General features: G+C 32.8%; 2 protein-coding genes across 3 annotated transcripts; both read left to right on the forward strand.

The window, feature by feature from the left end:
- The first annotated feature begins 6,221 nt into the window (after window positions 1-6,221).
- Window positions 6,222-12,129, forward strand: LOC21400523 (shikimate O-hydroxycinnamoyltransferase). Its single transcript, XM_010095166.2, has 2 exons — window positions 6,222-6,684; window positions 11,209-12,129. The coding sequence occupies exons 1-2, from the start codon at window positions 6,265-6,267 to the stop codon at window positions 12,100-12,102; spliced, it is 1,314 nt and encodes a 437-aa protein (XP_010093468.2). The 5' UTR covers window positions 6,222-6,264; the 3' UTR covers window positions 12,103-12,129.
- A 7,637-nt stretch (window positions 12,130-19,766) lies between these two features.
- Window positions 19,767-24,098, forward strand: LOC21400524 (shikimate O-hydroxycinnamoyltransferase). 2 transcript variants are annotated; one of them, XM_010095167.2, is made up of 3 exons: window positions 19,767-19,819; window positions 20,253-20,690; window positions 22,999-24,098. In XM_010095167.2, the coding sequence occupies exons 2-3, from the start codon at window positions 20,271-20,273 to the stop codon at window positions 23,890-23,892; spliced, it is 1,314 nt and encodes a 437-aa protein (XP_010093469.2). In that variant the 5' UTR covers window positions 19,767-19,819; window positions 20,253-20,270; the 3' UTR covers window positions 23,893-24,098. The 2 variants fall into 2 exon arrangements, with proteins under 2 accessions (XP_010093469.2, XP_024019490.1); XM_024163722.1 differs by lacking the exon at window positions 19,767-19,819 and adding an exon at window positions 20,178-20,201.
- The last annotated feature ends 613 nt before the right edge of the window (window positions 24,099-24,711 follow it).

Consider the following 24,711-nt stretch of genomic DNA (forward strand, 5'->3'; position numbering starts at 1 on the left):
ATTAGGTTTTTTAGGCATGCATTATATCACTTATAAAAGAAAATTTTCCCTTTTTTCTGTAATTTTTGCTTATTTTATTTTATGTTTTTTTTTTTAAAAAAAAATCTATGCGAATTAACTCTGTTATGAACTCCTTAGACTCTTGACTATCAGTCGGAGAAAAAAGTTCCTTAAAGTAATAAAATTAGATCCCATGATTACAAATTAAAGAGTTAATTTTTCATATTGCATCATAATAAAGTCCAACTACTGAACAAATTAAGTTAATGATCTGACAGCTCTTGTTGCTGCTTGATTATATCATCATGTATTTCACACTTTGATTTTGACAACAAGTATGATTACAATTTTTTTTAATAATTATTAGTAGCAATAAAGTATAAGATAGTAGAGTGATAAACAATTAGAACTCCCACTAGAAAATTTCTTATTATTCTCCAGAGAAATATTCTTAATAATTTCTTTAAAGTTATAGCTACGTATGATTGAACCAATTAATTATTAACTCTAATTATCCGCTGTAATTAAGGCAAGCACACTGCTAATTGCTAAAGCCTACACCAAACCATTTGAAAATACCTATTTCATTCGTGAGAATCATGAAAACAAAACGAGATTTCAGTGCAATACCCAATTGCTTGGGTTTATTTTCATGACAATTACGAAACTAATTAACAAATCATGAGCTTTTTCCACGAATCATGGCTTCTTCATGGTCAATTCATTGTCATGGGAGGGTCGGTATGTGTCAAATTTATTTTATTGACTTGAGTTGTTATTTTATAAGTTTGGGTTATGGTTAATATTGTTGCAGCCATCTATAAATTTGTGTGTGGCTTTTATTTATTTATTTATTCATTTATTTTTATTTTAAGAGGATGGTAAGAGAAAGAGAGAAAATTGAGAAGAGAGATCGATAAAGGGTACTGTTGGGGGTAGAGAGGTTGCTATGTAATTTTAGGGGGCGTTTGGTATTGTAAGTACCGGTTTAAGTCTTTTAACACTTTATAAGACAATATGAATAATGCAGAAACGTAAAATAAAAGAACACGAGAGAAATGATATCGCAGTTCGGTAACAACCTACTCCGCGGGGCCATGCCCAGATGATGAACAATCCACTAAGAACTCTTTTACTATTTAATTGAACTTAATCTACCTGAGACTCATTCTCTAAGAAGACGCCTATGAACTTGTAATTTTCCAATGGACTTGAACATTGGATCCCCTCGACTCTTAAACATTGGAATCCCTCCAACTAAGTTTTTCTCTAAAAAATACTCAAATAATCTCTCTTGAATATAAGTGCTCACCTCTTACACAACCTAGCAAAAACTAATCAAAAGGTGTGAAATGAACCGAGAGACTCTTCGAATAAATAAGCAGAAAGTTAATAGCTTGACAACCTCTTCAATTAATTCGCTGAACCAAATATGTTGCACATCCTTGTTGCAACAATAACTGCAACATAGCTGTCAAGGTCAATTTCTGAAAACCAGTTCGAATCAATCTGCTATAATTCTGAAACCTTTTCGAAACTGATATATGAATCTGGACACATTCTTAGAAAACAGAGGAAGATCATCTAGCTACGAAATATCAATCAAATATCAATCAAATTAATTTACCATCTTTGGATCATTAGTTGACTTTCAAAAATAGAAACTAAAATAAGTTTCCAGATCTTTCAGAAACCTTCCATAAGGAACTTGCCAACTGCACATCTAATCTCAAACACAATCAACCAGCCAATCATTCCTAAAATAATATCAATCATAAAACGATGAGAATCAATACAGAATTTGGAAAACAAATCCCAACAGGTATGTAGTAATCACTGTGAATCATATTATTGGGAAAGTGATAGAGGGTAATATGATTCCCTGGAAAGATGTATTATCATGTTTGGTTACATAAAAAAAATTTTCTTAGATTCTTAGGAATATCATTTTACCCTTTTAGTTGTATACATTAATTTAATATAATTATTTTTATAAAATTAAATATATGAAAACTAAATCAATAATTTTACAATTTTAAAACTAAACTAAATTTAAATTGAGTGACTTTAATTTTGACACCTGTGTTTATTTTCAAATATTATGAAAAAACTATTAAAAGAATATTTGAAAAAGTATTTTAAAAGAAGCTACTATTTATAAAGGCACTCTTTTTCTCTCTAAAACCTTTTCTCCTCCTTCTCTCTAAGTTTCTCTGTCGGTAATTTTCTCTTTGGCAGGAGGTCCGGCCTGTCGCTGGACCTCTGGCTATAAAAATCTCATCTCTGACCTTGCAGGGAGACGATCTATAAGGTGATGGGCTCCAAGTAAACAGAGGAGGTGACGTTTCATCAGATCTGACTCGTGAAGGTATGAGTTTCTCATTGGTTTTACATGATCTTCAGAAGGTGTTCGCCGGTCGTGGACTCTGGAAACTCATGCACAGACTGGGGGAGTTGCTTGCTTATGGCGTTCACACCATCTCCAACCAGATCTCTTTTGTGTAGGTTGTGGATTTGTGTATAGTTTTTTATATTTTGAATGGTAGTTTCTAGCCACTTTCTTTGGGAGTTCAAAGACTTGGGGACTATCCTTGAACGACTTTACAAACGTCGTGAATAGGTTGGACCTACGCACATGTAAGCTCATGTTTCATTGCGGTCTCCAGAACCGTGAAAGTTTAAACTAAATCATGCCTAATTCGATTTATGTTATCTTTATTTTCTTTTTTTCTTCAATCTTCTATTGTTATTGACACGTGTTCACGAGCCAAAACACCCACATAACTTTGTAGCTCATTCCCCATTTTTTGATCATGTTCAGAACGTGGATGCTTATAGAAGAACCATTCTTCATTTTCTCATGGGTGAAGGCTCTGACAGCATCCAAACGAGCCATGTTAGATAGAGCTTCGAACATAGCGTCTAGCCACTGCATTATCTCATAAGCAGTTCCATCTTCTCACGCTTCTTGCGAAGCACATCGCTCATGCTAGCCAACAGGTAACACTTAGCGTTATTGTTAACCTTAATCCAGCGATCATAGGCTTTCCTTGGTGCATTTTCCACATGTTCTGGATGACACTCCTCTATCAAGAAAAATTTGTAATCATCACAAATTAGCAAGATGTTCATATTACTTTTCTACTTATTATAATTGTCTTCATTCAGTTTTTCAGTAGCAAGTAACGAGATGATTAGATTAGACATGTTGTTGAATAAATAGTAAATTCAATTTTAATACTATATGCATGAATATCATAAAATCAAAGATTTGGCACAATTAAACGTGATGCATGATGCACATGATAAATACATAAAATCATGGTTTAACATTAGTTCCAACGATAATCTAATTTAGCACAAATATAGTACCACCGTAAGGTAGGTCAAAATATTCACAAATTGAACCGAGATTCTATCAATTAATGAGATTATCAAAATATCTCATATTTTTAACTTTTATTAATTATCGTTATTTTGGTCAAAATATAATTAACTATTTAATTATATTTTATGAGTATAACCCACCATTTTGGATTATACAGACTTAACTCTGAAGTGCCGTCAAACTGGAAATACATCTTTGAAACCTATCGCTAGAAAGTCAACCTTGATATCGATCTAGAATGGACACTCTCCGTAGGGAGGACAAAATCAATGCCGTCGTGAAGTGCCTTCCAGATCTCACGGTGCTGACTTAATGGTGGAGACTAGTAGGTCATATTGTTATGCAACCCTCTCCCACTCAATATTTTATAAATATGTATTTTCTTTGAAAAACATCTCATGCTTTTCAAACTTCAATAAAATAAATAAATTATTTTATTAGATATGTGAAATTCTAAAAAATTTAACTCTTAAATTCAATTTCACATAATTACATTATTTTACAAATCAAAATTGCAACTGAAATCAATTTAATCATATTAAATTAATTTAGCGCATAATCCTTATTTTATTTTTCAAAACTCTTTTAACAAAATAAAATAAATAAATAATATGCGCATGTATGCATGTCATGTAATTAAACATATGAGTAGGCACACTAAATCTATATGGCATGTTATATGTATGGACATATAATATATAATCATTATCATAAAAATATAAAATACACAATCAGCTATTGAGACAATATTGACCGGGTTTCATGGAAAAAATAAATTACAACTATATCAAACGAATAATTATTACAACTAAAATGAAAATATAAAATAATTATAATAATTATTTTATCCATTACATCAACGGGTCTTCGTCTTGAATTCTCTGTTCTTCGGCTTCGTTCATCTTCAGGTTTGATATCATCTCCAAGGTCCAAACCATTTTTGGAATTTTTTCGCACTAAAAACTGGATTTCAAAAACCCAAGTGGGCCCACTGCTTGCAGGTGGGGCGGCCCAGTCTTATAAATAATAGAGATTGTTGACAATTAACTGAGTTGGACAAATGGATACTCTTGATCTTGATCTTCGCATAATAAGGATACAAATATGGATAAGGATAGCGACCCAAAATTTTGGTTAATCTACCAGATAAATTCGAGATAAGAAGGCACAAGATCCACCATAAGATAAGAATTGTAATCAGTAGAGATAATCACACTAGGAAATGAATTCAAACTTAGATGTGTTGGTATTAACCGGCCAAAACTTGTATAAAAAGAGGGTTGACCTGCGTGGAAATCTTAAGTCCAATCTTTGGCAAAAAAGTTCTCATGCACTCTGTATTCTCTCAAAATGATAGTGAAATCATCATATTTTGAGGATTTCACAGTGAACATAGCCTCACCCTGAGGTGAACCATTATAAATTCTGGTGTTCGTTGTTTTTTGCTTTTTTTTTTTTTTTTTAATTTCATTCATCTGTCTCACTCACCGAACTAATCGGTTTTGTAATCGTCTCATCAATTATCTTTTTGGACGAGTTTTCACCGTCAACAGAAATGGTACTTGTTTTTTTTTAATTCAAACTTGATTAACTACAAATACTTTCTTCTCTGATTCTCTTTTCTCTCTCTACAAAACAAATTTTTTGTCTCTATTTCTTCCCTCAATTCTCTCTTCTTCCCTCTCTATTTCTTTAATCATCTTGGTCCGACCTCATGGCCGTGGGATCCGAGTGTTGAATATGCCGGGGAGGAGAATTGGGTTGTGCACACTTTTGAATTTGAATCCTAGTAGTTTTACTTTATCAAAGCTATTGGATAAATCCAATGTGTAAAAATTATCATCAGGTGTCTACAATTACTTGGAGACAATAACAAGGGTACACTGATATTGATATTATTATTATTATTATTATTATTATTATTATTATTGATAAAAACACCAAAAGTGGTCCACAAGCCAGAGTTTTTATCACCAAAAGTGGTCCACAAGCCAGAGTTCGTGCTGGGTACCATTCGTACGTCTTGTTCATATCTTCATTAAAGAAAACTAGCTAACATGGTTTTGGTTGTTGGGCGATCTCATTCTCTTATAATGAAATATAATAATATCTCACAGAGTATCCGACTTCCAAGCCTTACCGCATATCGCTCACCACAAATCTCTCTGCACGCTCTCCTGTAGAAAATTATTTGCCCCATATTTATTAGGTTATTCTCTATTTGTTCCTTTTGAATTTTTAGGTTATTTTCAATTTTTTTTGTTAAATTTTAAATTAATCACATTTTATCCACTCTATTAGAATTTTTATTTTTATTAAATTTTTATTTTTATTAAAAGTACATGGAAAAAAGATTAGTTTAATATTTGTTCTTTTGAAGTGTAACTTGAGTGTAACTTGAGTGTAGTTTTTATGTTGAATTTGAGTTATAACTTGAGTTGAAGTTATCACTTGAATAAAGTTGACTAAAGTTGAATAAAGTTGAAACTTAAAAGAACGTGAACTTGAATAAAGTTTTAACTTGAATTTAAACTTTTTTTTGAGTTTTGTTGCAAAAGAACAACCCCGAAGTCTTTATGTAATTAAAACACGCAAGAAAAGATCATACATAACCATATTTATTCTTATTTCTCAGTTTGTTTGTTTTTTTTTTAATGGAACAAAATATATAGGGCTAAATGAGATTGTATTTAAATTGAAAGGGACTTCGGGAGAAAACCTTAAAGTCCATATTAACCCTATTTATTATTTGTCTCTGCTCTCTACGGTAAGTTCCATACACACACACACACACACACATATATATATATAGACACGTAGAGAGATCATTAAAACATGCACTTGTTATGTGGATGTAGTTTTAGGCACTATCAAAGATGATCAATCTTAACATCAGGAAGAGGACAATGGTGAAACCCGCGGAGAAGACGCCTCGGCGGTCGCTGCGGCTGTCGGTGTTGGACCGGATAAACAACCACCCAGTGCACAACTCGGTCGTACAGTTCTACAGGCAAATCATTTCCGGAGCCCCCAACTTTTTCGATGCCGACATGCTGAAGAAAACCCTAAGCAAGGTTCTCGTCCCATTTTATCCGGTGGCGGGTCGGTACGGGGTGGGTGACGACGGCCGAATTGAGATTAACTGCAATGAAGAGGGTTTCCACTTCGTCGAGGTCGAGAGCGGATCCACCATTGACGACTTTGGAGATTTCGCTCCCTCGCCGGATCTCGAGAAGCTTGTTCCTGCAGTTGACTATTCCGGTGGCCTTTCCTCATATCCGCTCATGGTGGTACAGGTATATATGAATACGTACTTTTTCATTGGTACGTATTATCAAAATAGTCTAAAATGAATCTAAAATATCGGCTTTTAGCATTATTGGAAATTCATATAAATATATATGTCTATATACTGGATATACGCATATATGTGGGAAGCTTTAGTCTAATTGTTTTCTTTTGGTGCCCCTGTTGGCCTTGCTGTTTGGTGTTATATGAATCCATCTTTAGGGAGGAAACCAGGGGGAAAAAAAAAACCAAAGAGAGTAATTAACTAGCATTATGGCTAACTAGCATTTCTTGAGTGTTATATATATATATATATATTTATTTTTTTTTTTCCTGAGTTCCTTAGCTAAGTTAGTCCCCACTAGAAATTAGGCTAAGCAAAGAAAAAAAATGCATGGAACTCGTGAAAAAAAATAGATGATCGACTTCAAAAATAAATACCAGGGAAAGGGAATAAAAAAATTAAATAAAAGAAGAAGAAGAAGAAAAAGAAAGATGTAAGAGCTAAACAGCCTTATAAGATCCGCCGAAAGAAGAAAAAAAGGATGAGAGGGGGCTATTGAAACCTTTATCCAAAATAATTATCGGAAGAAAAATTGAAACAGGAGAAGAAAAATACATGACCCCTGACAAGGATCAAGAGTAACTATATATATTAAGAGGCCGGAAAACGATATAACTTAATTATGGTTTGTTAGATTATATATATGACATAAATTCTTTCATAGAATGGAGCTTTCTTTTAAAAAAAGAAAAATTAGTGTGGAATATTTTTAAACCATCGGTTAAATTTAACACTGTTTAAATTCATCTTTTTGATAAGACAACATAGATCGTGGTGTGATAACTTTGATGTTTATACACAGATATTTTTTACAATATATAAAAGCTGCAAACATTCATGGCTCCAACATTTCATTCTAAAGAGGCCAAATACCACTTAAAAACGCATGTGTCGGATTTGTAGTCTTTATTCTTAATTAATAACATTTTTAGTTAAATAATGGTATTAGAAAAAGCGTATTAATTAAGAATGAGCGGTAAAAATCTAGACTCATGCACTCTTAAAGAAAAATTCTGTAATTTTATCATCGTTTTTTTTTCCTCTAACCTCTAGTGTTTCATTAAGGAAAGGTTTCTCCCTTTCGAAATGTCAGTGTTGGTGTTTTTTTTTGGGGGCTTTTCTTCTTTTTTTTCCTTCCTCCTTTTTTCTTTTCTCTTTTGGTCCATTTTTGTTTCTTCTCACATCTGTGTGCCTTTCTTTTCTATTGTTTTCCATATCTTATATATTTTCAAATTTACTAAGTTAAATAAGTTTTTAATATATATCTTTTTCTTCTAATTTATCCATACTGAGTTTTTTCATATTTTCTGAAAAATATTATTTTATCAAGTACGACCTGTAAACTTCACTCATGTTTCTTTTTGTTTTGGCTTTTCTAGCCTTTATCATTTCGGTTGTAAAACATTCCTTGTTGACAAATCCAAATTTCCTTGTGAGGCTTTCGTCTACCACTCCTTGAAACGGTATAATTAATGGCAGTTTTTGACCATTATTAAAGATATAAGATAGCGGTCAAAAAGCGCCATCAATCAAAGCGCCATAAATATTGTATGAAATATAATATATGATGGTGAAAATATACACTTTAGATGACGGTTGAACAAAAATCTCCATATAATCTTTTAATTTTTATTTTGTTGTATGACTTTATATGACAGTCATTTGACAGCCGCTGTTAAAGCTTTCTCCTATAGGATTTAAGAGCAGTCTACGTTTAATTGCTATTGATTTTAATACCTTCAAAATTAATCACAATTTTCACTGCAGCGGTTTATCCAACCGCCATTAAATATTGAAAAAACAAAATTTCCCGCTCCTTCCAAATAACAAAGATGGCGTTTTTTGTTTTTCGATTTTTTCTTTGTTCAAGCGCCATCAATTGAGCACATGCTATTTACCATGCATACTATTTGTCTCAAAAATGTCACTTTACCCGATTGAAATCTTTAGTTTGACATATGTCCCTACTCTTTTTTATTTTTTATTTTTTTTTTGATGTGGACTTCTTGATTGTTAGTTTATTATAGTACCTCCCAAATCATTTTCTACATGATTTCCTTACTTTTGTTTATTATGAAAAATATCTTTTAGTTGTCCACATACTCATACTTTTTCCGCATGTATCCATTTAATTTGATATACATCGACGTTGGTTTACATATGATTTACAATACACCACTCTTACTTTTCACTACAATACAAAAAACTTGATCACATTGATTCAAAACCGATGGAGGAGGCCAGGCCATCAAGCCTAGATGTGAGCATGATGGTGGTAAGTCATCGTTTTCAGATAACGGAGGAGGGTTGTCGCCTATATCTCCGTAGCGTGTCGTTGCCATCGAGCTGGTGTCTAATTTCCTCATCACTTACATTTTGCAAGAGAAGGAAGAAGGAATAATATTAATCTTAAACTAAAGAGTAGTAGAATTGTCAATAAATTATGATTTCATTACTGCCGAGTGATGAGCTTAATTGAGCTTAAATACATGAATTAGGAAAACTGACTTCTAACAAACTATTCTATGAACTAATAGAGTAAGGATTTGTGTCATGGTTCGGATCATGGTTTGTGGCTCGTTACAATATTTTTTCTCATAAAAAACACACGTAAATCGAGAATAATTCTAAATCATGGTTCTGAACCCATGAACCAAACATTAACTAGCCTTTATCATTTCGGTTCTAAAACTTTCCTTGTTCACAAATCCAAGTTTCCTTGTGAGGCTTTCGACTAACACTCCTTGAAAAGGTATAATTAATGGCGGTTTTTTTTACTATTATTAAAGGTATAAGATAGCGGTTAAAAAGCACCATTAAATATTGTATGAAATATAATATATGACGGTGAAAATATACACTTTAGATGGCGGTTGAAGAAATAATACCATATAATTTTTTAACTTTTATTTTATTGTGTGTATTTAGATGACAGTCATTTGACAACCGCCGTTAAAACTCTTCTCCTATTAGATTTAAGAGCAGTCTACGTTCAACCGCTATTAATTTTAATTGCCATATAATCTTTAACTTTTATTTTATTGTGTGGATTTAGATGGCAGTCATTTGACAACCGCCGTTAAAGCTCTTCTCCTATTAGATTTAAGAGCAGTCTACGTTCAACCGCTATTAATTTTAATTGCCATATAATCTTTTAACTTTTAATGTATTGTGTGGATTTAGATGGCTGTCGTCTTTTTCAGATAACGGAGGAGGGTTGTCGCCTATATATCTCCGTAGCGTGTCGTTGCCATCGAGCTGGTGTCTAGTTTCCTCATCACTTACATTTTGCAAGAGAAGGAAGACGGAAAAATATTAATCTTAAACTAAAGAGTAGAAGAATTGTCAAGAAATTATGATTTCCTTACTTCCGAGTGATGAGGTTAATTGAGCTTAAACACATGAATTAGGAAATTGACTTCTAACAAACTATTCCATGAACTAATCAGACAGTGCCACCTGTACAATCGGCAACTAACTAATTATTTACCAGAGTTTTTTTTTTTTTTTTTTTTTTTTTGAATTGACACACTAATCATTAACTAACTTGACTTAACAGAATCTCTAACAAAGAAGAAGAAAAAAGAAACAGAGGGAGAGGGAGTTTAGATACGTTAGGATGGTAGATGTTTCAATTTTTTTTAGTAGTTGTATAAAAGTATTCTTAAAAAGGTGATTTTTAACGTCTTGAATGAGTCTTTAGGAAAAAAAAAAAAAACGAAAAAAAAAAACAAAGAAAGTCTTGAATGAGTATTCAATTTCCAAAATAAATACAGCACTGACATCGTATAAGACAAGAATAGTAATAAGTATGCAATAATTGTAATAATGATGAGCAAATTTTAGAGAAATATACACTTTTTTTTTCTATATCTGTGAACATATTTTTGTATCCCAGTGGGGCACCATTGAACATGTTTTCTAGGACTGAAGTATCCGACTATACATTTTTTAAGCAAACATGCTTGATATACTTTTAAGCAAAACGTGATCAGGTAACAAATTTACACACAACCAGAAAACCAGAGTTAAGCTTTAGTCTTACAATTTCACAAACTCCCAACCAAACCAACAAGTAAAAATTTTGTGAACCGTCCATGTAAAAAAAGCAATAATAAAAAAAATAAAAGCATTGTACTCGAAAACCTTTTTATGCTAATTTAAACTTTTACAACTTACTGCATTCTTAATTGACTACTTCAATTTCCTTTCTAATCCAACTAGAAATATTCTATTATGACTTTTGTATAAGAATGATGGTTATTGACCACTAATCGAGCGGAACATCACTCATTACTTATAGAAGGTGGGTCTCTCAGCATAGAGCTAAAGATAATGCCTATCTTTTATTAATAGTTGTCTTTAATAACGGTGGTGATTCTAAGTATTTTACTTTATATAGTTCGAGCACCTTAACCGCTTTATTTATAATTGATTCATGCTTTTTTTTTTTTTTTTTTTTTTTCAGATTACTTACTTCAAATGCGGTGGCGTGTCGCTTGGTTCTGCAATGGAACACCATACAGTAGATGGAACCTCAGCTATGCACCTTATGAATTCCTGGTCTCAGATTGCTCGTGGCCTTGACATTACAATTCCACCATTTCTAGACAGATCATTACTTGATCCTCGCAACCCTCCTCAACCTAAGTTCAATCACATAGAATACCAGCCCACTAATTCAAACAAGATAATCTCTCTGCAAAATCATAGCACGATCACTTCCATTTTCAAGTTGACCAAGGACCAACTTAGCACAATGAAATCCCTAGCCAACAAAAATGGTCAAGGTGGGGTCCACTATAGCACATTTGAGGTTTTGGCAGGTCACACTTGGAAATGTGTTTGCAAAGCACGTGACGTGCCACGTGATGAAGAGACGAGATTGTACTTTCCTGTGAATGGAAGGCCAAGTACAAGATTTCAACCCCAACTCCCACTTGGCTTCTTTGGGAATGCCATTTTTGCAGGCACGGCAATTGCTCTAGCGGGTGATCTCCAAACCAAACCATTGTCGTATGCGGTGAGTCTTATTCATGAAACTTTGGTCAAAATGAACAATGACTACTTAAGGTCAGCAATTGACCATATTGAGCTTCAACCTGATATATCACCCATTAGACTTGGAGCCCGCCTTTATCAGAGTCCAAATTTTGGGATCACTAGTTGGTCTAGGATGGGAACACATGATGCTGATTTTGGGTGGGGCCGACCATGCTACATGGGAATCGCTGCAATAAGCTTTGAGGGAAAATCTTATATTGTGCCTTCTGCAGCTGACGATGGGGGTTTTTCTTTGATTATAGCCTTGCACGATGAACATATGAAGGTCTTTGAGAAGTCGTTTTATGAGTATATGTAATCATGCGTGAGAAAGTTGCGTATAATTTCAAGCTAGTTAATTATTTGAGAGGGATTTAATCTAGAACATCCTAATCAAGTTGATTTTATCTCCCACACAAAATTTACACCTCTATTTAATTGAATAAAATAATAATAAATGCTAGGGACACTAACTCCAATCTCATTTATTGTGTAGCGATTAATATGACATGTAACATTAAATGACGTGATAATATTTTAAAACACCAATCAATATAATAATGACAACTCACATATACTATACAATTGGTAAGCAAGAACTGGATTGGAGTTGGTGTCTCTAACATTATTTATAAAAAAACACCAAAGAATTAAGAAAATTAATTAAAATGAAAATAAAACTAAATTGTAGAATGAAAATAATTTGAGGAGAATCACCAAACATACATCTTTCATAGTGAAAAAGGGCTTTTTTTTTTTTAATTTGAACTGAGAGCAAGAATAACTAATATTAAAGACGAAAGAATATCTCAATTAGGTTGTCACCATCAATTCTAATCAATCTGGTCCTTTATGAACCTCCTAACTCAAATTTTATTAGTAAATGATGAAAAGAAACAGAAAATTACAAATAATTCATGGTAACATCTCTCATATGAGAGTAGATAACAGGAAAATATAAAAACATCCATAATCTAAAAAACTATCCTCTCTTCCAAACACCTCCTAGGGCAATAGATTATATAACACTAGAGAAAACAAAAACACGATCTACTCAAAATATTGGAGGCCTCCTTGTAAACCCTTCCGATAAAACCCATGGAGAAACCCGAAAAAATAAAAAAAGAGTGCATGATCCATATGTTTCAGCTGTCATTGGAAGCTTTACGAACAAAATCGATACGTTGCTAGACCTTCTACATCACATGAACCAAGATCTGTATAAAAAGCTGCTAAAAAAAATTGAACAAAATTTGCATTTCCTTTCAAATTTCATGTCCAAACCTACAACAAAATAGGCTTCTTTCTTGATGAAATAGAGTTAAATAAAGAATCTCAAACCTGCTCTTTTGAAATGGGCCTATACTTATTTTGATGAGAAGAAAACTAGAAATACCATTCAAGGTGGTAAAAAATATTATTTATGTCACTCTATTAAAAAATAAACAATTATTATTTAATTAATAAAGAGAAAATAAAAGGCCATAATGACACTAACTTATTTAGAATGATATAAATAACAGACTTGTACAAAATCATGGCAAACCATGTACTAATTTTCTCTATTTTGATGGAAAAAGTTGGAAGCCCTCAAATAAAAAATGATGTTGAGCTATTTTCTCTCCCTTGCCATTAAAACACTCGAAAACAAGGGCAAATATAATTTACATGTCCTGTGTTTTTATCGCAATCTACTTTTAGTATTGTGTATTTTTATAATTATAAATGGGTATCTCGGCATTTTAAAAAATCATTTTTTGATACTTTGAGGCTGTTTTGGGACCCAAAAAAATCCAAACTGCCCTTCTCATTAATTAAATAGAAACTAATATATAATAACTTAAAACATAAAGAATTTGTGTTCAGAAAATTGAGAGAGTGAGAAAGAGGGGGGCTAATTGATGGTTGAGAAATTTAGCTTATTCTAACTAGGTTTAGATTGCTAAAAAACTTATCTTACATCAAAACTCTCCACTCTAATTTATTAAGAAAAGAGAACAGCAAATATAAAAAGTAAGAAACTGAGAATTCCATTATCACTGCTTGTAAAATGAGAAAATAAGAAATACAACAAGAACAACCTAATAAAATTTGTACAGAGTTCGTTACTTTATACCTATATCCACTAGTAGAAATATGGGATTTAACGACCGTTAATAACCATCGTTAAAAGATTAGACAAGGGTTAAGAGAACCGTCTTCTAATCGAAATCGTTAAATTGTTGTACGACTTAGCGACAGTTTTTATCCATTGTTAAATAAAACATTAGACGATGGTTTATATACAAAACAATCGTCTACGATCTTCCCAAAATGATAGTTTTGGCAGTTAGGCATCACATTTAACGACAATTTCTGAAGAAATCGTTGTTACAAAAATATATATAACAGCAGTCTTAACAAACAATGTCGATATATTTCCCTTATGCACAAAAAAAATAGTGTTATTTTATTATTTTTTCCAAGGGTTGGCCTATTAATCATGTGATTTATCAGCATTTTGACCACACAATTAACACAGGTTACAAGTTACAGAACATAAATAAATTAATATTACGTATATTCAAATCAAAATGAATACATAATTTACATTATATATCACTTTACAATATGTTATATGTACCTTTGCAATAAATGTCCCTTTACAAAATGTGCCCATTCATTAATAACTTCTACAAAATGCTCTTTAGTATATGCCTCTATGTTTTGTAGATTATTGACACCGACTCTTATGATATCGCGCATATACCGTAAGACAAAGAACACACATTATTTGTTCCCCTCTTATGTCTGAATTTTCTGATAATGAGTAAAAAATATTAGTACATGAAAATGGTATTCCTTAAGTTTGAGTAATTCAGTGAACGATCTTATGAACACTTACCTTTAGTATGAGAAATTTTATGAACCCATCTGCATGACGTTCAAACTCAAGCATTGTTTACGCCTTCCAACCACGTAATGTACTAATAAATGATAACAAATCAATTAATTAGTAAATGAAATAATATAAATTAGTAGTTCAAAAGTTATAAAGAATGCTAAACTTAAGTGGCAATTATTCTTCTGAAGTCTACGCGTACTTTCACCACGAGGGGATCCAATGAAACGACCGACCAACATCCAATGTCCTCCTCCAATGTATGGCATGAAAAAAGTGCCATGGGCATCCGATTGTAACAAAAATGTACAGATGGCATTTGCTCGCCGCTCTATATCCAGCTCCACTTGGCTTGGAACGTAGGACTTGAGTATCGGGGACATGAAACCTAAACGACATAGGACATTCTCCAAATTACACACATGCCACAAGTGACTACTTGAAAAATGAAGCAGTTAATTATAAATTTAATAATAAATAATAATTTATTGTGAAAAAGTAATAAGGATAGTTACTTGCTAACTTTACTTAATGACCTTAGTTCAACCAAATTCTTGGGCAAGCAACAAATCCTCCGAAAGCGCCAGCCATAGTCGTGCTATCAAAATATAGGGATAGGCAGAGATGTATCTCTCACATAAGTTGATTGAATAGAGACGTATACATTTTCCTCCCCAAGTGCAACACCATAGACAACATCAGTAGAGCGACTATACAACCAAGCTATCCCTATCGCAACAACGATGAAATTATTCTTCCCCTTTGTTGGAGCCAGAAGAATGCACTTACTACCATCACCAAGGCCTGAATAGGGGGGCTTTACCAGTGGCGTAGCATTATGGACAATATAACTCTTCTTAACACTAAGCCATTGATCCACCATAGGAGATTCCATTCCTTCTCCTATAGGTGCTGGGGTATGGCCTTGGGATGATTGAATTGCTTCCCATTTGGCCTCCATTGTCTTTTACACAGCATTGTCAACTCCTCATCCCTTCTTGATCTGCCGGTGGATTGAAAATAAGTTGATTATTTGATAAATTGGTATTGCCCACGAACACGGCCAAAATATTTTGAGTTTCCCATGAGATTGAAACTTTTCCTGGGACCCTTCTTAGGCATAATGGTCCTACAAAATTTGGAAAAAAAAATATTAAAAACTTCTTGGTATATTTTCCAATGATCGAACAAATATTAAAAATAAAATGATGGAGTTTTTGTTGCTTTTTTTTTTGTTCACTGTTCACGAATCCAGAATCACGTAACGAGAACCTACGAACCTTCGCCGGAAAAATCAACGCCTAACCCAGAAGCACGAACTGAGGAAACCTCACCCTCCTAACATTCTTTGCTGGAGAAATCAACCACGAAACAGACGAGGTTAATGGCGGATTGCAAGACAAAGGTGAAAACTTTGTTGGCTTTTCTTGTTTATTTGTTTTTTTTCTTTTACCATTTTTTCTCATCTTTGATGAAAAGAAAGACTTTGAAGGAGGAGATGAAAGCATATAAGGTCAGTTATTTAAAATTTTTTATTATTATTGTGGTCCTTATTTGGTTTGTGTCTTTGCGTGATGGCCGGTCATATCATTATGACCGGTCAGTAGTTGTATTATGACTGGTCATAAGACAGGTACAGTGTGCGGTCATAATCCTATGACCATTGGTCATAATTCTATGACCGGCCAATAGGCAAGCATGCTCATAGTGTGATTGCCTGACTGATGAGCCCGCGGTCATAGCATTATAACCGTCGGTCATAGTACTGTGACCGCATTATGTGACTGCCTTATGACTAGCCATCATTCATAACACTATGAGCGAGCCTGCATGATGGGCGGTCATAGAATTATGACCGTCGGTCATAGTACTATGACCGCTCTATGGTCAGACTCTTAGTATGCCAGTCATAGTACTTTGGTTAACAACTTTGATTGCTTTTTTTTTTTGTATTTATTGTTTTTTACCATTTTTTGTCATCTTAGAAGAAAAGAAAGGCTTTGGAGGAAGAGATGTCGTTGATAAAATGTGACATCATAGTCAGACGATATCTTCACATGAGCTTCCCCGTCTTCAATAACATATCTTAAGGATAATCTTTTTCCTTGTGGCCGAATCCTAAGCAGATTTCTCACCAAATCATAAGACCAATATAAGCTGTGTTGGTGGGGACCAATATCCCTTCATTTCATAACCGATGTATCTCGAAGCACGGTCTCAATATCCATTGTACTTGTTGAAGATGTTCAATCCAACAGTCATTCCTAAATAATTTCAAAAATAATAACTGTTAATCAACATTCAATTACTCCTAGTCATCATCGAGTCATTAGAAATGACAAGTCATAACCGTGTAATGGCCGGTCGTAAGGAAGTCATAGTGTGCCAGCCATAACACTATGGTTCATTTCAGTCATAATATTATGATCGGACGGTCATATCACTATGACTCTCTTATGACTGGTCATAACACTATGACCGGCCATTTTGATTCATATTGTTATAATTTGACTCATAGACAATGACTCATACTGTTATGACTGATTGGTCATAGTATTATGACCGGACAAATAACACTATGAGTCATAATACTATGACTCCCATGGTCAACTCTATCTTTGACGTGTTGGTCATTACAATCAGTTTACATATCAGTTATAAACCATCCAAAATCTCAAATTGACGAAGGATATTTTTAATTCCTATCACATTAAGTTTAAGTCAGTCATTTTTTTCAAGTTCTATATGCTAAGTCTCCCGAAAAATAAATTTAAAAAGACAAAAATAAAAGAAAAACAAAAAAAAATATGTATTTTCGTTGAAAAACATCTCATGGTTTTCAAACTTCAATAAAATAAATAATTTGTTTTATTAGATATGTGAAATTCTAAAATTTACTCTTATATTCAATTTCACATAATTACATTATTTTGAAAATCAAAATTGCAACTAAAATCAATGTAACGCATAATCTTTATGTTATTTTCTAAAATTCTTTTAACAAATAAAATAAATAAATAATATGCGCATGTATGCATGACATATAATTAAACCTATGAGTATGCACACTAAATCTATATGGCATGTTATATGCATAGACGTATAATATGTAATCATTATCATAAAAATATAAAATACGCAATCGGCTATTGAGACGATATTGACCGGGTTCCATGGAAAAAAATAAATTACAACCATATCGAACAAATAATTATTACAACCAAAATGAAAATATAAAATAATTACAATAACTATTTCATCTGTTACATCAACGGGTCTTCGTCTTGAATTCTTTGTTCTTCGGCTTCGTTCATCTTTCGGTCCGATATCATCTCCAAGGTCCAAAACATTTATGGAAATTTTTTGCCTAAAAACTAGATTTTAAAAATCCTAATGGGCCCACAAGGGCCCACTGCTGCTTACAAGTAGGGCAGCCCAATCTTATAAATAATAAAAGGGAGAAAAAGGAAAATAGGTCAAGACTTGAGATGAATTAAAATTAATAGGCCAATAGTTTACATAAGTTAATAAATAGGCTAAATAATTGTTTTCGTCCATAACTTGTCTGGTTATGAACCATAACTTGACAAGTTATTGTCCATAATTCAAGATTTTTGTCCATAACTTGTCTGGCTATGAACCATAACTTGATAAGTTTGTCCATAACTTATCTAGTTATGAACCATAACTTAAAAAGTTATGGCCTATTAATTTCTATAACTAAAGATTTTCCTATATACTTTCTTAAGCTTTTCATATTAGCATATTTTCTACTATTTCCCATGATAAAAATTGTTGAAAAGTAACTGAGTTTGGGAAATGGCTACTCTTGATCTTCGTATAATAAGGATACAAATAAGGATAAGAATAGCGACCCAAAATTTAAGTTAATCTACCTGATAAATTCGAGATAAGAAGGCACAAGATCCGTCATAAGATAAGAATTGTTATAAGTAGAGATAATTACACTAGGAAATGAATTCAAACTTAGATGTGTTGGTATTAACCGATCTAAACTTGTATAAAAGGTGAGTTGACCCGCGTGGAAATCTTAAGTCTAATCATTGGCAAAAAAGTTCTCATGCATAATGCATTCTCTCAAAGTGATAGTGAAATCATCCTATTTTGAGGATTTTCCAGAGAATATAGCCTCACCTGAGGTGAGTCACTATAAATTCTGACAGAGATGGTATTTGTATTTTTTAATTCAAACTTGATTAGCTACAAATACTTTCTTCTCCTATTCTCTTTTCTCACTCTACAAAACAAATTTTTTGTCTCTATTTCTTCCCTCAATTCCTTCTCTTCTCTGTCTCTATAAATTTTTTGTCTCACTCTACCTCAGGTGGGATCCGGGTATTGAATATGCCGGCCGGGGAGGAGAATTGGGTTGTGCACACTTCTGAATTTGAATCCTAATAGTTTTACTTTATCAAAGCTAATGGATAAATTCAATGTGTAAAAATTATCATCAGGTGTCTACAATTACTTGGAGACAATAACAAGGGTACACTGATATTGATATTATTATTACTATCATCATCATCATCATCATTATTATTATTATTATTATGATTATTATTAATTACTTGGAGACAATAACAAGGGTACACTGATATTGATATTGATATTATTATTACTATCATCATCATCATCATCATCATTATTATTATTATGATTATTATCATCATCATTATTATTATTATTATTATTATTATTATCATCATTATTATTATTATTATTACTATTATTATTATTATTATGATTATTATGATTATTATGATTATTATTATTATTATGATGATTATTATTATTATTATTATTATCATTATTATTATTATTATTATTATTTTGCTGCAAAGATATTTGTATTGATTGATAAAAACACCGAAAGTGGTCGACAAGCCAGAGTTCGTGCTGGGTACTATTCGTAGGTCTTGTTCATGTCTTCATTAAAGAAAACCAGCTAACAAGGTTTTGGTTGTTGGGCGATGTCATACTCTTATAATGAAATATAATAATGTCTCACACAGTATCCGACTTCCAAGCCTTACCGCATATATATATATATATATATATATATATATATATATCGCTCACCACAAATCTCTGTGCACGCTTTCCTGTAGAAAATTATTTGCCCCATATTTATTAGGTTATTCTCTATTTGTTCCTTTTGAATTTTACTGTTATTCCCAATTTTTTTTGTTAAATTTTAAATTAATCACATTTTATCCACTCTATTAGAATTTTTATTTTTATTAAATTTTTATTTTTATTGCCAGTACATGGAAAAAAGAATAGCTTAATATGAATTTATGTAATTAAAACAAGCAGGAAAAGATCATGCATAACCATATTTATTCTTTTTTCTCGGTTTGTTTGTTTGTTTGTTTTTTTTAAATGGAACAAAATATATAAGGCTAAATAAGATTGTAGTAAAATTGAAAGAGCAAAGTAAGAGCTTTCAAATTACTTCCGGAGAAAACCTTAAAGTCCACAATAACCCTATATATTATTTGTCTCGGCTCTCTAGGGTAAGTTCCATATATATATATCATTAAAACATGCTTGTTATGTGGATGTAGTTTTAGGTACTATCAAAGATGATCAATCTTAACATAAGGAAGAAGACAATGGTGAAACCGGCGGAGAAGACGCCTCGGCGGTCGCTGCGGCTGTCGGTGTTGGACTGGATAAACAACCACCCAGTGCACAACTCGGTCGTACAGTTCTACAGGTCAATCATTGCCGGAGCCCCCGACTTTTTCGATGCCGACATGCTGAAGAAAACCCTAAGCAAAGTTCTCGTCCCATTTTATCCGGTGGCGGGTCGGTACGGGGTGGGTGACGACGGCCGAATTGAGATTAACTGCAATGAAGAGGGTGTCCTCTTCGTCGAGGCCGAGAGCGGATCCACCATTGACGACTTTGGAGATTTCGCTCCCTCGCCGGATCTCAAGAAGCTTGTTCCTGCAGTTGACTATTCCGGTGGCCTTTCCTCATATCCGCTCATGGTGGTGCAGGTAAATATGAATACGTACTTTTTCATTGGTACGTATTATCAATATAGTCTAAAATGAATCTAAAATATCGGCTTTGAGCATTATTGGATATTCATATAAATATATATGTGTATATACTGTATATACACATATGTGGGAAGCTTTAGTCTAATTGTTTTCTTTTGGTGCCCCCTGTTGGCCTTGCTGTTTGGTGTTATATGAATCCATCTTTAGGGAGGAAAACCTGGGGGAAAAAAAAAACCAAAGAGAGTAATTAACTAACATTATGGCTAACTAGCATTTCTTGAGTGTTATATATATATATATATATTCCTGAGTTCCTTTGCTAAGTTAGTCCCCACTAGAAATTAGGCTAAGCAAAGAAAAAAAATGCATGGTACTCGTGAAAAAAAATAGATGATCGACTTCAAAAATAAAAACCAGGGAAAGGGAATAACAAAATTAAATAAAAGAAGAAGAAGAAACAGAAAGATGTAAGAGCTAAACAGCCTTATAAGATCCGCCGAAAGAAGAAAAAAAGGATGAGAGGGGGCTATTGAAACCTTTATCCAAAATAATTATCGGAAGAAAAATTGAAACAGGAGAAGAAAAATACATGACCCCTGACAAGGATCAAGAGTAACTATATATATTAAGCGGCCGGAAAACGATATAACTTAATTATGGTTTGTTAGATTATATATATGACATAAATTCTTTCATAGAATGGTGCTTTCTTTTAAAAAAAGAAAAATTAGTGTGGAATATTTTTAAACCATCGGTTAAATTTAACACTGTTTAAATTCATCTTTTTGATAAGACAACATAGATCGTGGTGTGATAACTTTGATGTTTATACACAGATATTTTTTACAATATATAAAAGCTGCAAACATTCATGGCTCCAACATTTCATTCTAAAGAGGCCAAATACCACTTAAAAACGCATGTGTCGGATTTGTAGTCTTTATTCTTGATTAATAATATTTTTAGTTAAATAATTGTATTAGAAAAAGCGTATTAATTAAGAATGAGCGGTAAAAATCTAGACTTATGCACTCTTAAAGATAAATTGTGTAATTTTATCTTCTTTTTTTTTTTTCCTCTAACCTCTAGTGTTTCATTAAGGAAAGGTTTCTCCCTTTCGAAATGTCAGTGTTGGTGTTTTTTTTGGGGGCTTTTCTTCTTTTTTTTTTTCCTTCCTCCTATTTTCTTCTCTCTTTTGGTCCATTTTTGTTTCTTCTCACATCTGTGTGCCTTTCTTTTCTATTGTTTTCCATATCTTATATATTTTCAAATTTACTAAGTTAAATTAGTTTTTAATATATATCTTTTTCTTCTAATTTATCCATACTGAGTTTTTTCATATTTTCTGAAAAATATAATTTTATCAAGTACGACCTGTAAACTTCACTCATGTTTCTTTTTGTTTCGGCTTTTCTAGCCTTTATCATTTCGGTTCTAAAACTTTCCTTGTTGACAAATTCAAGTTTCCTTGTGAGGCTTTCGACTACCACTCCTTGAAAAGGTAAAATTAATGGCGGTTTCTGACCATTATTAAAGGTATAAGATAGTGGTCAAAAAGCGCCATCAATTAAAGCGCCATAAATATTGTATGAAATATAATATATGATGGTGAAAATATACACTTTAGATGACGGTTGAACAAAAATCGCCATATAATCTTTTAACTTTTATTTTGTTGTATGACTTTATATGACAGTCATTTGACAGCCGCTGTTAAAGTTTTCTCCTATAGGATTTAAAAGCAGTATATGTTCAACCGCTATTGATTTTAATACCTTCAAAATTAATCACAATTTTCACTGCAACCGTTTATCCAACCGCCATTAAATATTGAAAAAACAAAATTTCCCGCTCCTTCCAAATAACAAAGATGGCGTTTTTTGTTTTTCGATTTTTTCTTTGTTCAAGCGCCATCAATTGAGCACATGCTATTTACCATGCGTACTATTTGTCTCAAAAATGTCACTTTACCCGATTGAAATCTTTAGTTTGACATATGTCCCTACTCTTTTTTCTTTTTTCTTTTTTCTTTTTTTTTTTTGATGTGGACTTCTTGATTGTTAGTTTATTATAGTACCTCACAAATCATTTTCTACATGATTTCCTTACTTTTGTTTATTATGAAAAATATCTTTTAGTTGTCCACATACTCATACTTTTTCCGCATGTATACATCTTTTATTAATAGTAGTCTTTAATAACGGTGGTGATTCTAAGTATTTTACTTTTATACAGTTCGAGCATCTTAACCGCTTTATTTATAATTGATTCTTGCTTTTTTTTTTCTTTTTTTTTTTTTCAGATTACTTACTTCAAATGCGGTGGCGTGTCGCTTGGTTCTGCAATGGAACACCATACAGTAGATGGAACCTCAGCTATGCACCTTATGAATTCCTGGTCTCAGATTGCTCGTGGCCTTGACATTACAATTCCACCATTTCTAGACAGATCATTACTTGATCCTCGCAACCCTCCTCAACCTAAGTTCAATCACATAGAATACCAGCCCACTAATTCAAACAAGATAATCTCTCTGCAAAATCATAGCACGATCACTTCCATTTTCAAGTTGACCAAGGACCAACTTAGCACAATGAAATCCCTAGCCAACAAAAATGGTCAAGGTGGGGTCCACTATAGCACATTTGAGGTTTTGGCAGGTCACACTTGGAAATGTGTTTGCAAAGCACGTGACGTGCCACGTGATGAAGAGACGAGATTGTACTTTCCTGTGAATGGAAGGCCAAGTACAAGATTTCAACCCCAACTCCCACTTGGCTTCTTTGGGAATGCCATTTTTGCAGGCACGGCAATTGCTCTAGCGGGTGATCTCCAAACCAAACCATTGTCGTATGCGGTGAGTCTTATTCATGAAACTTTGGTCAAAATGAACAATGACTACTTAAGGTCAGCAATTGACCATATTGAGCTTCAACCTGATATATCACCCATTAGACTTGGAGCCCGCCTTTATCAGAGTCCAAATTTTGGGATCACTAGTTGGTCTAGGATGGGAACACATGATGCTGATTTTGGGTGGGGCCGACCATGCTACATGGGAATCGCTGCAATAAGCTTTGAGGGAAAATCTTATATTGTGCCTTCTGCAGCTGACGATGGGGGTTTTTCTTTGATTATAGCCTTGCACGATGAACATATGAAGGTCTTTGAGAAGTCGTTTTATGAGTATATGTAATCATGCGTGAGAAAGTTGCGTATAATTTCAAGCTAGTTAATTATGCATTTCGTACTACTTATGTTTTGAGTGTTTTGTATTGTTCTTTTAGTGTTATTAGACTTATGGAACAATATTAATTGCTATTGGGACATGATGTAGTGTTTCCTTGAAGTAAATAATGATATGTGAGTGCAAATTGAAGAACTATAGCTCTAGTACTTTTTTTCCCCGTTTAGAGAGGGAACCAATAAAATTCTTTAATCACAACATCATAATCAAGTTGATTTTATCTCACACACTAAATTTACACCTCCATTTAATTGAATAAAAAAAAAGTAAATGTTAGGGACACTAACTCCAATCTCAATTATTGTGTAGCAACTGATATGACATGTAACATTAAATGACGTGATAATATTTTAAAACACCAATCAATATAAAAATGACAATTCACATGTGTCAAACAATTAGTAAGCAATAATTGGATTGGCGTTGGTGTCCCAAGCATAATTTATAAAAAGTACCAAAAAATTAGGAAAAATAATTAAAATGAAAATAAAACTAAATTGTAGAATGAAAATAATTTAACAGGAGAATCACTAAACATACATCTTTCATAGGTGAAAAATGGCGTCTTTTTTTTTTTAATTTGAGCTGAGAAAAAGAATAACTAATACTAGAGACAATTAGAATATCTCAATTAGGTTGTCACCATTAATTCTAATCAATCTGGTCCTTTATGAACCTCCTAACGCAAATTTTATTAGTAAATGATGAAAAGAAATAGAAAATTACAAATAGTTCATGGTAACATTTCTCAGAAGAGAGTAGATAACA

Source organism: Morus notabilis, unplaced genomic scaffold (genome assembly GCF_000414095.1).
Source record: "Morus notabilis unplaced genomic scaffold, ASM41409v2 Scaffold243, whole genome shotgun sequence".
In the NCBI taxonomy this organism is placed as follows: Eukaryota; Viridiplantae; Streptophyta; class Magnoliopsida; order Rosales; family Moraceae; genus Morus; species Morus notabilis.

Coding starts and splice junctions, on each gene's coding strand:
- LOC21400524 (XM_010095167.2), top strand. CDS start 20,271: ATGATCAATCTTAACATAAGGAAGAAGACAATGGTGAAACCGGCGGAG. Junction 20,691..22,998: donor ATCCGCTCATGGTGGTGCAG/GTAAATATGAAT, acceptor TTTTTTTTTCAG/ATTACTTACTTCAAATGCGG.
- LOC21400523 (XM_010095166.2), top strand. CDS start 6,265: ATGATCAATCTTAACATCAGGAAGAGGACAATGGTGAAACCCGCGGAG. Junction 6,685..11,208: donor ATCCGCTCATGGTGGTACAG/GTATATATGAAT, acceptor TTTTTTTTTCAG/ATTACTTACTTCAAATGCGG.